General features: G+C 41.8%; 1 protein-coding gene across 3 annotated transcripts; it reads right to left on the reverse strand.

The window, feature by feature from the left end:
- Positions 1-2,478: 2,478 nt before the first annotated feature.
- Positions 2,479-8,564, reverse strand: LOC102958869 (HLA class II histocompatibility antigen, DO beta chain-like). 3 transcript variants are annotated; one of them, XM_007093256.3, is made up of 6 exons: positions 8,408-8,564; positions 4,934-5,203; positions 4,190-4,471; positions 3,606-3,716; positions 3,322-3,353; positions 2,479-3,147 (listed from the first exon to the last, which is right to left on the reverse strand). In XM_007093256.3, exons 1-6 carry the CDS (start codon positions 8,532-8,534, stop codon positions 3,121-3,123), a joined length of 849 nt encoding a protein of 282 aa, XP_007093318.1. In that variant the 5' UTR covers positions 8,535-8,564; the 3' UTR covers positions 2,479-3,120. The 3 variants fall into 3 exon arrangements, with proteins under 3 accessions (XP_007093318.1, XP_015397993.1, XP_007093316.1); XM_015542507.2 differs by having other exon boundaries at positions 2,479-3,353; positions 4,190-4,393; XM_007093254.3 differs by having other exon boundaries at positions 2,479-3,353.
- Positions 8,565-11,922: the final 3,358 nt, after the last annotated feature.

Below are 11,922 nucleotides of genomic sequence, written 5' to 3' on the forward strand. Positions count from 1 at the left end.
TAACCATACTGCGTCTGTCACTCATTCTTTCAAGAAAAATGACAGTCCATTAGAAAAAGAAGAGGTGGCTCGTTTCACCCACAACTCAAGCAATTACACAGCGCTTTTCCACAAAATAAATGCCTTTCCATCACTTTGCAGCAGAAATGCTAGTTTGTCACACTATATATTAAAAAGATGCCTACTTGAGATTCAAGAGTTAGTAAAAACTAATGATTATTATTGTTTCATCAAGGCTATCTTTAAGTGAAACTGGCACTTTTCAGGGTTTTTCACTGCAAGTGCATGGCAGTCAAGAATGCCATGACTGCTTATAGAATTTGGTGTCACTGCCCTGATTTGTACTAAAGCACCAAACGTTTTACCCACTGTAAACTTTGCATTATCACTACAAATACAGTGAAATTGGTAAATAAGACCTTATTATTATAAAAATAGTTTTGATCTTTCGGACTTCCCAAAAGGGTCTCAGGGACCTCCAGGAGTCCATAGACCACAACTGGAGCACCCCTGCACTTAAAGGACACTGACATAAGGAATAGTAGTCATCATTAAACATGTTATTACTCACAGCACTAAGACTAAAAAGGGAGCAAGTATCTTCTGAAATGGTATATGACCCATAACATAGATATAGGACAACTATAAAAAGGAAAGATGATGAGGAGAACAGAGGCAAAAGGAATATTAACTGTTTTCAGTAATCATTTTGGTGGTCGTAGCACAAGTATCATCATCCTCAGACTGCTGTGTGTGTTCATTCAGGAAAAGCAAATGAGTAAAGGTGGATATTCTAATTGTATGTCTCCCTGTGTGTTTGAAAACCAGAACTCTTGATGTGGAAGAAAGGAGACACAACTGTAATATAGAAGAGATTAATTTTTTATTTGTATATACATAAACTTTGTGCTTCTATAAATATGAACGTTACATATAAACATTTGTACTTCCACCAAAAAGACCTGATATAGTGATGAACTCCTAACTCCAGCTTACGGTCTTAGTGACATTTCCCACTAAAATAATCCAGGGCTTTCTAAAACAATGGCTGATTTCAGGTCTGAGCGGGAAACATACAGAATAAACCTGGAACATTTTGGCATGCAGATAACAAAGAAATGATCAAAAGACTTGTGTCAAAAGGACTCAGGAGCCACTTGAAGAAGTTTCCACGCACCTAGGATGATATGATTGAACTCGTGGCTAAAAACCACCAGGAGTTAAAATCCATCAAATACATTTAAATCCTTGAGTTTATAATGATACAAGAAATAAAATAAAAAGTAGAACCTAATTGCCCACCTTTGGGTAATAGTAGGAAACAAATTCAGTAACTTGAAAATTAAAAAAGTAAAAGAACTAAAACACTGATCCTTTCTTTCCACTGTATCACTGGGCAACCCACCAGTAAATGAAGAGAAATGTCTCTTTACAGAAGCAATAAAGCATATAAACAAAGAAGGACTGATAGAATTCAAGTGAATTCAAGGGCCTAGGCAATGAGCACCAAAGGTGAATGCACTGTAAAAAGAGACACAATTGGACAGTTTGGGCCTCATGGTAAAAAACACACCTCCACCTACAGACTCATCAAAGAAATTAAACCTGTCTATCCAGCCTCTGCATCCATTTGCCAACTTGCAAGAAATGCAGAGGACAGAAGGACATGCTAAACTGCACCAGATGCATGCAATTGGTAAAATCCAAACTATGGAAAACTCTGTAGGTTAAATGTCTCAGGCTTTTCAACGTATTAGTCATAAGGGGGGCAAAGGGGATGGAGGAGAAATAGTAAAGTATGAGACAGAAAAGACAACTAAGCTGGGGCACCTGGGTGGCTCAGTCGGTTAAGTGTCTGACTTCATCTCAGGTCATGATCTCCCAGTTCATGGGTTCGAACCCCGTATCAGACTCTGAACTGACAGCTCAGAGCCTGGAGCCTGCTTCAGATTCTGTGTCTACCTCTCAATCTCGCTCTGTCTCTCTCTCTCTCTCTGCCCCTCCCCTGCTTGTGCTCTCTCTCTCAAAAATAAATAAACATTTTTTAAAAATATTTAAGGAGCACCTAGGTGGCTCAGTCGGTTAAGTGTCTGACTTCAGCTCAGGTCATGATCTTATGGTTCCTGATTCCTGGGTTTGAGCCCTGCATCAGGCTCTGTGCTGACAGCATAGAGCCTGAAGCCTGCTTCAGATTCTGTGTCTCCCTCCCTCTCTGCCCTTTCCCTGCTCACACTCTGTTTCTCCCTTTCTCTCAAAAATAAATAAACATTAAAAAAAATTTAAAAAGTGATTAACAGAATGCAATTACTTTTTTCTAAAGTTTATTTATTTTGAGAGAGAAAGAGAGAGAGCACAAGCAGGGGAGGAGCACAGAGAGGGAGAGAGAATCCCAAGCAAGCTCTGCACTGTCAGCACAGAGCCCAATGCAGGGCTCAATCTCATGAACCGTGAGATCATGACCCAAGCCGAAATCAAGAGCCTGACACTTAACTGACTGAGCCACCCAGGCCTCCCAGAATATAATTACTTTTGAGAGGAGGGAGAGGGGATTGATTGGCCTATGGCACAGGGAGACTCCTGCTCTGACTGGTAAAGTTCTATTTCTTGGCCTGAGTGGTGATTACAGGAGTTTTGCCTTAAATAATTCATTAAATTCTACATTTTGTATGGTTATCTGTTCCTCAGGTTTATTTTACAATAAAAAAGGTCATAAAAAACGGTGAAAAGGAAACAGTGCCTCTGAGCATTTGTCTTCTGGAGACAGTGGAGAGTGCAGTTGGAAACAGAAAGACATGAGGATAACTCACAAGGTTAGGGCTGGACCATAGGAGGTATGCAGGTTGGGGCTGGTGGGAGTCAGCTTTGGTGGGAATTTCTGCACACTATCCTTGGAAATGGGGACTAATGGCACAGGCAAGGAGGAGGAAGAAGGGCAGACGAGTGAGAGATGATCTCAGAAAACAGAACTCTAGAATCAAGTCAGGACTCCTCCAAGGACTCAAGGAAGTAGCTCCAGAACATGGACCTCATGAGAGTCCTTTACTTAGTCATTTGAACTCAAGTCATTCGGTACTATTTCAGCCTCCAGGGCAAGAAGCTCTGATTGGGACCTTAGCGTGGCTATGGTGAGGGAACTGCTCTTGAGACCTGCAGGAATAGTGATCAAAGTCTGAGGAGGGACTCCACCCTCCCATTCCAGAGACTCAGCACCCAGTGCCACCCAGCCAAAGCCACCCTCACACCCTATCCCCAAGACCTCTCCCTCTGGCCAAAGCACAGGGACAACAATTGGCCACCCAAAGACAAGGAAGAAGACATTACCTCATCACCAGACAACTGCGTCTCCACATACCCTGGAATGAGAGGAAAGAAATAGAATGCCTCTAGTTAGGACCAAATGTGTGATTATCCTGACAGATAGGGACGAACTGAAATATCAATACTCCAGCTCTGCTGACCCCCTGAAATGTTTCTGGATTCAGAAAAGACTATCATGGTGACCTCTGAGAAGTACAATCAGCTTTCCCTGCCTCACATCTTTGAAGTTAGGGGAAGTGGAAGAAGCCACGGGGCAGGTGACAGGGGACTCCTGAGAGGCTCATTACCTTTCTGAGCCCTGAGGCAGATGACAGTCCCCACCAGAAGGAAGATCAGCCCAAGCAGGAAGGCTGCAATTCCACTTAGCATCTTTCTCCAAGAATATGCAGACTGAGCTCCTATGGGAAACAGGTCTGAAAATTAGTAAAAAGCTCCCAATGTTTGGCGTGCCTTCCTGAAATCTCAGAGTCCATTCTGGATACCAGATCAAATGCTATCTAGAGAAGAAATACATTTAGATATGGTTCTTTGAAGCCAAGGTTTGCACCCATGGAGTTTCTGTTACTGAATCTTGCAGCCCGTAAGAATGCCCCCTAAAATACTAAGACAAATTATTAGAGTATACTTGTTCCCAAAGTTGGAAATAAGTGATGAGGTGATTAGACCTCCTTATTTCTTGGCAGATACAAGGATAGATATCTGTCGTGTCTTCTCCCACCCTAACCCAAGGACCCGAATTCCATGACCCCTCAGATCAGGGGAAAGAAGAATGACTATCGGGACCAAGATGAATGCAGAGATAACACAGGCCGTGTGCTGAGTCAGCATCAACCTGAGTCAGACCCAAAGAGTACAAGAAGCTGATTCTCACTCCACTCCACAGAAATAGGGCTCAGCAGGCTGGGATGATTAACAAGGCAGGTGTAGACATCTCCAAGTTCAGGAGTCATTTCCAGCATCACCATTGTCTGAAAGGTCCAGTCTCCATTCCTGATAAGGCCAGTGGACATGACCCCTACTCTCTCCTGCTGCCCATTCCGGAACCACATGATCTTGATGTCCCCTGGATAGAAACCTGTCACAGAGCAAAGCAGCAGATTGTGGTGTTGCAGGGATGGGGTCCTCTCTGGATACACAGCCACCTCTGGTTGCACTGGGAAAAGAGGAAAAAATGAGACATTGTGAAGGAAAACCACTAAGCCAGGACAAGGGTTCCTTGAAAGACAATCTCTTCCCCTAATCTTCTCACATCACCCAGGTGGAAACTGGAAATGTGGGGAAATCTCTGCCCCCAAGATTCAGAAACTGGGTATGTCAATGCCCCAAGGATGAGTTAGGCCTTATCAGATACTCCCACAATTACCCCCTTTATTTGAGAGCCCACTAGTCCTTAAAGTCTTTGAGAATTTGGGGGGTCTGGGACCAAGACCACAGTGACCTGACCTGTGAAGATAATTAATGAATCACAACTAGGGACAGAACATATACAGACTCCCCTGCTTACAAGCCATTTATCCTGAAGCAAGAAATTGCCCATCATGAGGAAGTAAAGCCCATGGTCACATTCACATGTAGGATATTCCTGAACCTCACAAGACCTCACCTTCCACCTCACCTTTTCTCCCCACAGTGAAGGGTGCACCCAGCTTGTAGTTATGTCTGCAGAGTGCATCCACAGAAGCTTTACTCCTCTCCAATATATCTGGCCGATTGTTCCACAGCTCAGCATCAGGCTTCCCCAGCTCTGTCAATGCCACAAACATTCCCACGTCGCTGTCGAAACGTGCATACTCTTCCAAGTTAAAAATGAATCTCACCACAAACTGCACCTTCTCTGTCCCATTGGTGAAGTAACAGTCAGCCTTTGCCTGAATCACAAAATCTTCTGGAAATCCAAAAAAAAAAAAAAAAATAGACAAAAAACCAACCCTCACTTTTAGGAACCCATACATGGTAAATTATGCCAGAACACACGGATTTGAGAAGAGGCTTTTGACCTCAGTAAATAGGTCAAAGTGGCCTCTTCTCCCCTGGGCCACATCTGGTTCCTTTTAGCAAAGAGACATCCATCATGGAAAGCAGTCTGAGACCCATCCTACAGGGCCAGCCAAATGGAAGATGTGTAATCCCAAAAAGGCAAGCCGAAAAGAGAGTCCCAAGAGACATAAACATTCATTCCACAAACATTTATTGACTATTTGTGTTCTGCTGACATTGTGCTTGGTTTCTCCAAGCCAAGCTTTCAGAAGCCCAAGACTTTAACTCCCTTTGTTATCAAGTCAAAAAGATCCATCCCCATGTGGAGTAATTCAACAGCACTCTTGCCCATGGCGGGTTCATTCGATACATTCCCTCTGGAGCAGAGTGAAGGAGTGATGGAGGTGGGCAAAGAAATTCAGACACGGTACACGTTTGATGTCAAATCAACCCCTTCCACTTTTCACTCACTATGGGTTTTCTCCAAGAATTTCCTTTTGGACCTTTCCCCTTGCACTTTTACTTAGACTTCACCCCTCTGTTGGCTCTAATAAGGTAATGATTTAATTACCTTTGTTGGTGTTAAGTAAAATAATACTAATCCATGGCTCGAAGATTAATATTGCTATCAGTATCGTTGGCACTATACCTACCATACCAGTAGCTACAACAACATGGTGATAGAAAATATACAATTAGCTTAAGCGTCTTTGGGGATTTTCACATGAAATACTGCCATTAAAGGTGGAATAAAAAAATCTAATTCCATGGTCCGTTATAATTTTCTACTTTCAGAGCACCTTACTGATATCAATAGTGATTACCTTGAGCTACATATTGTTTCATACACTGTCTACTCTGATATTCTTCAATGTAATTTCACATTCAAAAATTATGTAATCTGTCCTCACAGGTAAGAAAAAGGATCATTCTTATTTGTTGAACACACAGTGTGCTATGGTCTGAGTGTTTGTGCCCCTGCCCCCAAATTCTTATGTTGATATCCTGACCCCCAAAGGTGGTATTATCAGTAGGAGGTGCCTTTGGGAGGTGTTTGGGTCATAAGGGTGGAGCCCTTTCTCATGAATAGGATCAGCCCTTATAATGGAGGCTCCAGAGAGATCTCAAGCCCCTTCTACCACGTGAGAACACAGGGATAAGGTGCCAGCTGTGAACCAGGAAGAGAGTCTTCATCAGAACACAGCCATACTGGGGCATCTGGGTGGCTCAGTCGAGAGGTGTCTGACTTCAGCTCAGGTCATGATCTCATGGTTTGTGAGTTCGAGTCCCTCATCAGGCTCTGTGCTGGCAGCTCAGAGCCTGGAGCCTGTTTCGGATTCTGTCTCCCTCTCTCTCTGCCCCTCTCCTGTTCATATCTCTCTCTCTCTCTCTCTCTCTCTCTCTCTCTCTCTGTCTCTCTCTCTCTCAAAATAAGTAAGCAAAAAATTAAAAATAAATAATAAATAAATAAAAAAGTACACAGCCATACTGACACCTGATCTTAGACTCCCCAGACTCCAGAACTCTGAGAAATAAATTTCTGTTGTTTATAAGTCACCCAGGCTGTGGTATTTTGTTGCAGTCACCAGAATGGATTAAGACACTTCGTAGATTTGAAAATTTGAAAAATTTTAAACAACAAATTGGTAAATGGCCCTGGGTTATGTTTCAGTTGACTTGAGTTCTAGTTCTATATCCGATAGTTTTACATAGAACCACTTACCCTCCCTGACCTGCTTTCCTTTGATAACGACACTGAAGGAGAGCTCAAAAGCATAGTGTTAAGACAGCAAAGAAACAGAATGTGATTTAATGCACAATGACATTTATTAATATTTTTAAATACACGTAAAAAACAATGCTAAATATTCTTAAAGACCACCCCATAGTTAAAGACACGTTAGAATGGCTCTCTAAGGAAAGGAGGGTGTGAAAATGGAGACAAGGGAAGAGGAGAGAGTCCTTGCACAGACAAATGATAACAAGGTGCTGTGAACTCTTTGGGTAAGATTAATGCAATTCTGTGCACTTGAGAACAACAATAAAAAAAAAGGAAATTCAAATGGGTTAATAATGCAGGTTGGCCAGAAAAGACCTCCCTGAAGAAACAGCATGAGTTAAGGCTTGAAGGATAGTAGTTACTGATCTCCAGTTGTAAATTTGCTCTCATTTCTCAGCTTCTCCTCTGCGAGCTACTGAGTGGAGCGTAAGGACGGCAGAATCCTTCCTGGGCCAGCCATACTCATCTCTTAGATGCTCTAACCTCCAATGCTCTTCCTTCTTACAGTTTAAATCAGAAAAAGAAAATAATTTTTTAGTCAGATTTGTGTCAGATTTAAGATCTGCACTGACTTTTTCTTCATCTGTGTTGTTTAATGGACATTATGAGCTCAGAGAGGTTTCTATTCTTGAAGAACAAAGATCTTCCACCCACCGCACCCTCCCAGGTTGGTTCCTCTTTTGCGTTAATGAAACTGACATTCAAACAGGTTCTGTTTTTAGCACATCACATCCCGTTTTCTGCTGATAAATATGTCTTCAGGGTGCAATATCGCCTCATGTTTGTATAGCCTATCTCCTCAGCTAGAAAAATAACAGCAATAAATACATGTACTTAGTAGCCTGGGGACAGTCTGAGGATAATGCATTCAACTTCTCTTATTTGTCAAAACTGGGGTTAATAAATGCCAAAAGAAGAAACTTTGTTTCCAAGTTCTTTTGTCCACGTGTATCTCAATTGGATAAATATAAAAACAGTCACAATCATCAGAGCAATCTCCTGTCTAAACAACTGGCAGCTATTTTCAGACTGCCTCCAGTTTATACAGTTCTTGAGACAGACATTGACACAATAAGGGCCCTAAGCAAGACAAAATGTTTCCCTTCTTCCTGTTACCCTACTCCTTGAATCTGCGGCTCTGGTACAGGAAGTCCCTTTTCCCACATTGTGTGTGGTAAAGAGAGAGCCTTATTTTTCTTCTAAAGGAAAGAACACTTTGAAGCCAGAAGCCAATTCTAGTCTGGTCTGCAGCCTGGACCCACAGGGAAAGGCATTCCTCCCCCATGCCAATTCTTGCATGCACACCTGGAAAAAAAATTGCTCTGTTCTTACCTGGAGAGTCTCTGCCTTGAGTCATGGAGGAATCCAGCCTGATTACACTCACTTGCAGAACCACCATCCAGGAAACCCACCCAGAACGCATTCTGGAAGGAAAAAATAAGTGAGACAGTAAAATCATCAACTTCTTCAGAATGGGGCATACCCCCCGCAAAACTCAGTCAAAAAAATATTTATTAAGAGTATGAATACTTTCCTGCCCACCTCAGGATTGGAAACTCTTCACACTGATAACCAATTACGATAGAAGAGTTTTGCATCATCAGATGCTAGGTAGACTACTTCCGTAAAGTTGTGTTATACCACTCAAGAATCGGTTACCTGCTTAATCACTGGCAGTAGTTTAAGGTATGTGGAAAATGGGCTGTGGAAAAAAAAAAACTTTTTAAAATAGTGTATATAATACGTGATCCTAGAAGAACTACACGGATTGTTTATTATGCATTCTGTTATCTTCTAACCAATGAGTCTCTTCCTCCTGTGGTGTGGTTGACGTTGTCAATGGAGTGTGCAAATAAAGCAGAAAGTAGACAGCATTCTGAAGCATTTGCCCTAAGAGGAGTTAATGAAGTGATTATCAGAGAAGAAACAGAAGAGATTGAGAATCACCTGGAGAGAATGATTTCTCATAAACCAAGAGAGGGCCACAAAAAGTAAAATGAAGAGAGGATTCTTAAAAGAATAAAAAGGTGCAAAAAATGTTCCAGAAGATAAAATATAAGAAACATTATTGTGTTATATAATTAGTGGAGCACCAATAACCTTCATTGGGACATAGAGTGTTAAAGGTAGAAGCTATATTTCAAAAGAGTAAAGAGCAAATTGGAAATGAAGGCAGCAGATATAAACAGTCCTTCAAGAGTGTTGGAAGTGAGCGACACCTGGACGGCTCAGTCGGTTAAGTGTCTGACACTTGGTTTTGGCTCAGGTCATGATCTCACTGTGAGCTCACGTCCCACACCCTCAGCGCGGAGGGTGCTGAGGAGAATCCCAGCCCCTTGGGAGAATCCCAAGTAGGGATTCTTTCTCTCTCTCTCTCTCTCTCTCTCTCTCCTTCTCACTCTCTCTTCCCCACCCCAGCTCTCTCTCTCTCTCTCTCTCAAGATAAATAAATAAACCTAAAAAAAAAAAAAGTGTTGGAAATGAAAACAAGGGAAAGGATGGGACTCAAACTTGAGCAAAAAAGCCACACTACAGGAAAGTTATGTATAAGAAAGACCATCACCTTAAATGGGCAATGGGTGTTAAGGAGGGCACTTATTGGCGTGTCTGGGTGGCTCAGTCAGTTAAGCATCTGACTTCAGCTCAGGTCATGATCTCACAGTTCATGAGTTCGATCCCCACATCAGGCTCTCTGCTGACAGTTCGGAGCCTGGAGCCTGCTTCGGATTCTGTGTCTCCCTCTCTCTCTGCCCCTCTTCTGCTCATGCTCTGTCTGTCTGTCTCTCTCCAAAATAAATAAGCATTAAAAATTTTTTTTTTAAAAAAGGAAGGCACTTGTTGTGATAAGCACTGGGTGTTCTATGTAAGTAATGACCCACTGAATTCTACTCCTGAAACTAATATTACCCTGTATAATAACTAACTAGAATTTAAATAAAAACTTGAAACTGGGACACCTGGATGGCTCAGTCAGTTGGGCGGCTGACTGCAGCTCAGGTCATGATCTCTCAGTCTGCGAGTTCGAGCCCCGCGTCAGGCTCTGTGCTGAGAGCTCAGAGCCGGGAGCCTGCTTCCAATTCTGTGTCTCCCTCTCTCTCTGCCCCTTCCCTGCTTGTTCTCTACCTCTCTCTCCCTCTCTCTGTCTCTCTCTCTCTCTCTCTCTCTGTCTCTCTCTCAAAAACATAAACATTAAAAGATTTTTTTTTACTTGAAACAGGAAAAAAAAAAAAAAGACCTTAACAAGTTTCTAAGTTAAGTGGAAGTTATCTGTATATGAGAGAGAAGAAAAGAGAAATTACCCCCCAAATTCTTAATGGAATCCAAAGAAAGAGATTATCAGACTTGGTAATAAAAAGGAATACTTGTTCAGAGACTGGAATGAAGACAGGGAGATTAGAAGTGAGAAAGAGGGGAACGAGGAAGTTCCAGTTGTATGGCTTCAATGGACTCAGTTTAGGACAAGGCAAAATCTTCTGCTAAAAAGGAGTTGGAAGAAAATCTATTTGACAGCTAAGGAGAGAAGGCTGCTTTTTAACCAAAATAGTCTGTAAGTACATTATAATTTATTTAGCACAGAGCCATCCATGTCTGATACTACCAGCCACGCAGCGATGACACAGCCATGTTCCTTATTCTCAAGAAATACATAACCTAAGCAGAGTGACAAAGAAACAGTCCACTGTAATGTCAGGAAGAATGAGATTAATTTGGTAATGTTTGGGTATGCAAAAGAGTAGATTTTAACTTAATCTAGAAAGAGTTCATGATAAAGTTAATATTTGATACAACAGACCTACCGAGCAGAGATTTTTTTGAATTTGAAATACCCACTACTAATGGACAACAGAATGGAGACAGTGAAACAAAAAGTTTTTCTGGAATTCATTTAAAATTTCTGATTATCCGCAATAAATAAATACATGCATACTACTTCACTAAATGGGAAAAGATACAATTTTTTTTTTATTCTTCGCTTCCCTAAGAGAATGCACATGTTCTGATGGGTGTGTAAAGTAGGATTATGATGGTCGTTAACCAGGACACCAAGGAATACTTGAGTTATGCCTTGCCAAGTATGCTGGGAGGCCCTCAGGAAATCTCTACCCATAAGTAGTAATAGCAAATTGTAAATCAAAGACTGACTCTATTATTAGCTGGTCAAATCTCTCATATACCCCAATAGAAGATTTTATGGTAAGCGTCTCTGAAGCATGAGACCCAAGCAAGGTCTAATGTTCCCTCTTATACACCACTTGTACCACTATCAAGCTGTAAACCCTGAAGGATTAAGAACTCCCAAGCATATGAGTAATAGTGTGGGTCCCAAAGGGACTCTGTTCACCGAAGGCAGAAATAGCATTCAGAAAAGAGGTGAAATGTAAACTTTAAATACTGTGGCCCTGGAACTCTTAGTAAACATGCCCTGCCCTGGAATCTGACCAATCAAAATAATAATTCCGTCTCCTGGGAGATCATGGCAGATAAATAGATGGGGAGATGTGGAAGACCTCACTAGTGTTCACCGACATCCTCTACTTCCTGGGCACATGGAAAACTATACTTCCTGATTTCCCAGGACTATGTGACCAGTTCTAGCCAATGGCCAGTGAACAAAAGGTTCTTGGTCAAAGAATTTAACTACCATTTTATGACTCTTCTTCCCTCACCAAGTCAACTAGGACAACCTTGTGCTGAAATGGTGGACTCTCGAATCAGAATATAAAAGCAGTCTAATTAGCTGAGTCGTCATGAAGAGCAGAAGCCCTTAGAGAATCACCCAAAACCACAACAGATGCTACATGAATAAGAGATAACTTTTGCTTGATTAAGGCTCTGAAGGTTGTTAT

This window comes from Panthera tigris, chromosome B2 (genome assembly GCF_018350195.1).
Source record: "Panthera tigris isolate Pti1 chromosome B2, P.tigris_Pti1_mat1.1, whole genome shotgun sequence".
Classification (NCBI taxonomy): Eukaryota; Metazoa; Chordata; class Mammalia; order Carnivora; family Felidae; genus Panthera; species Panthera tigris.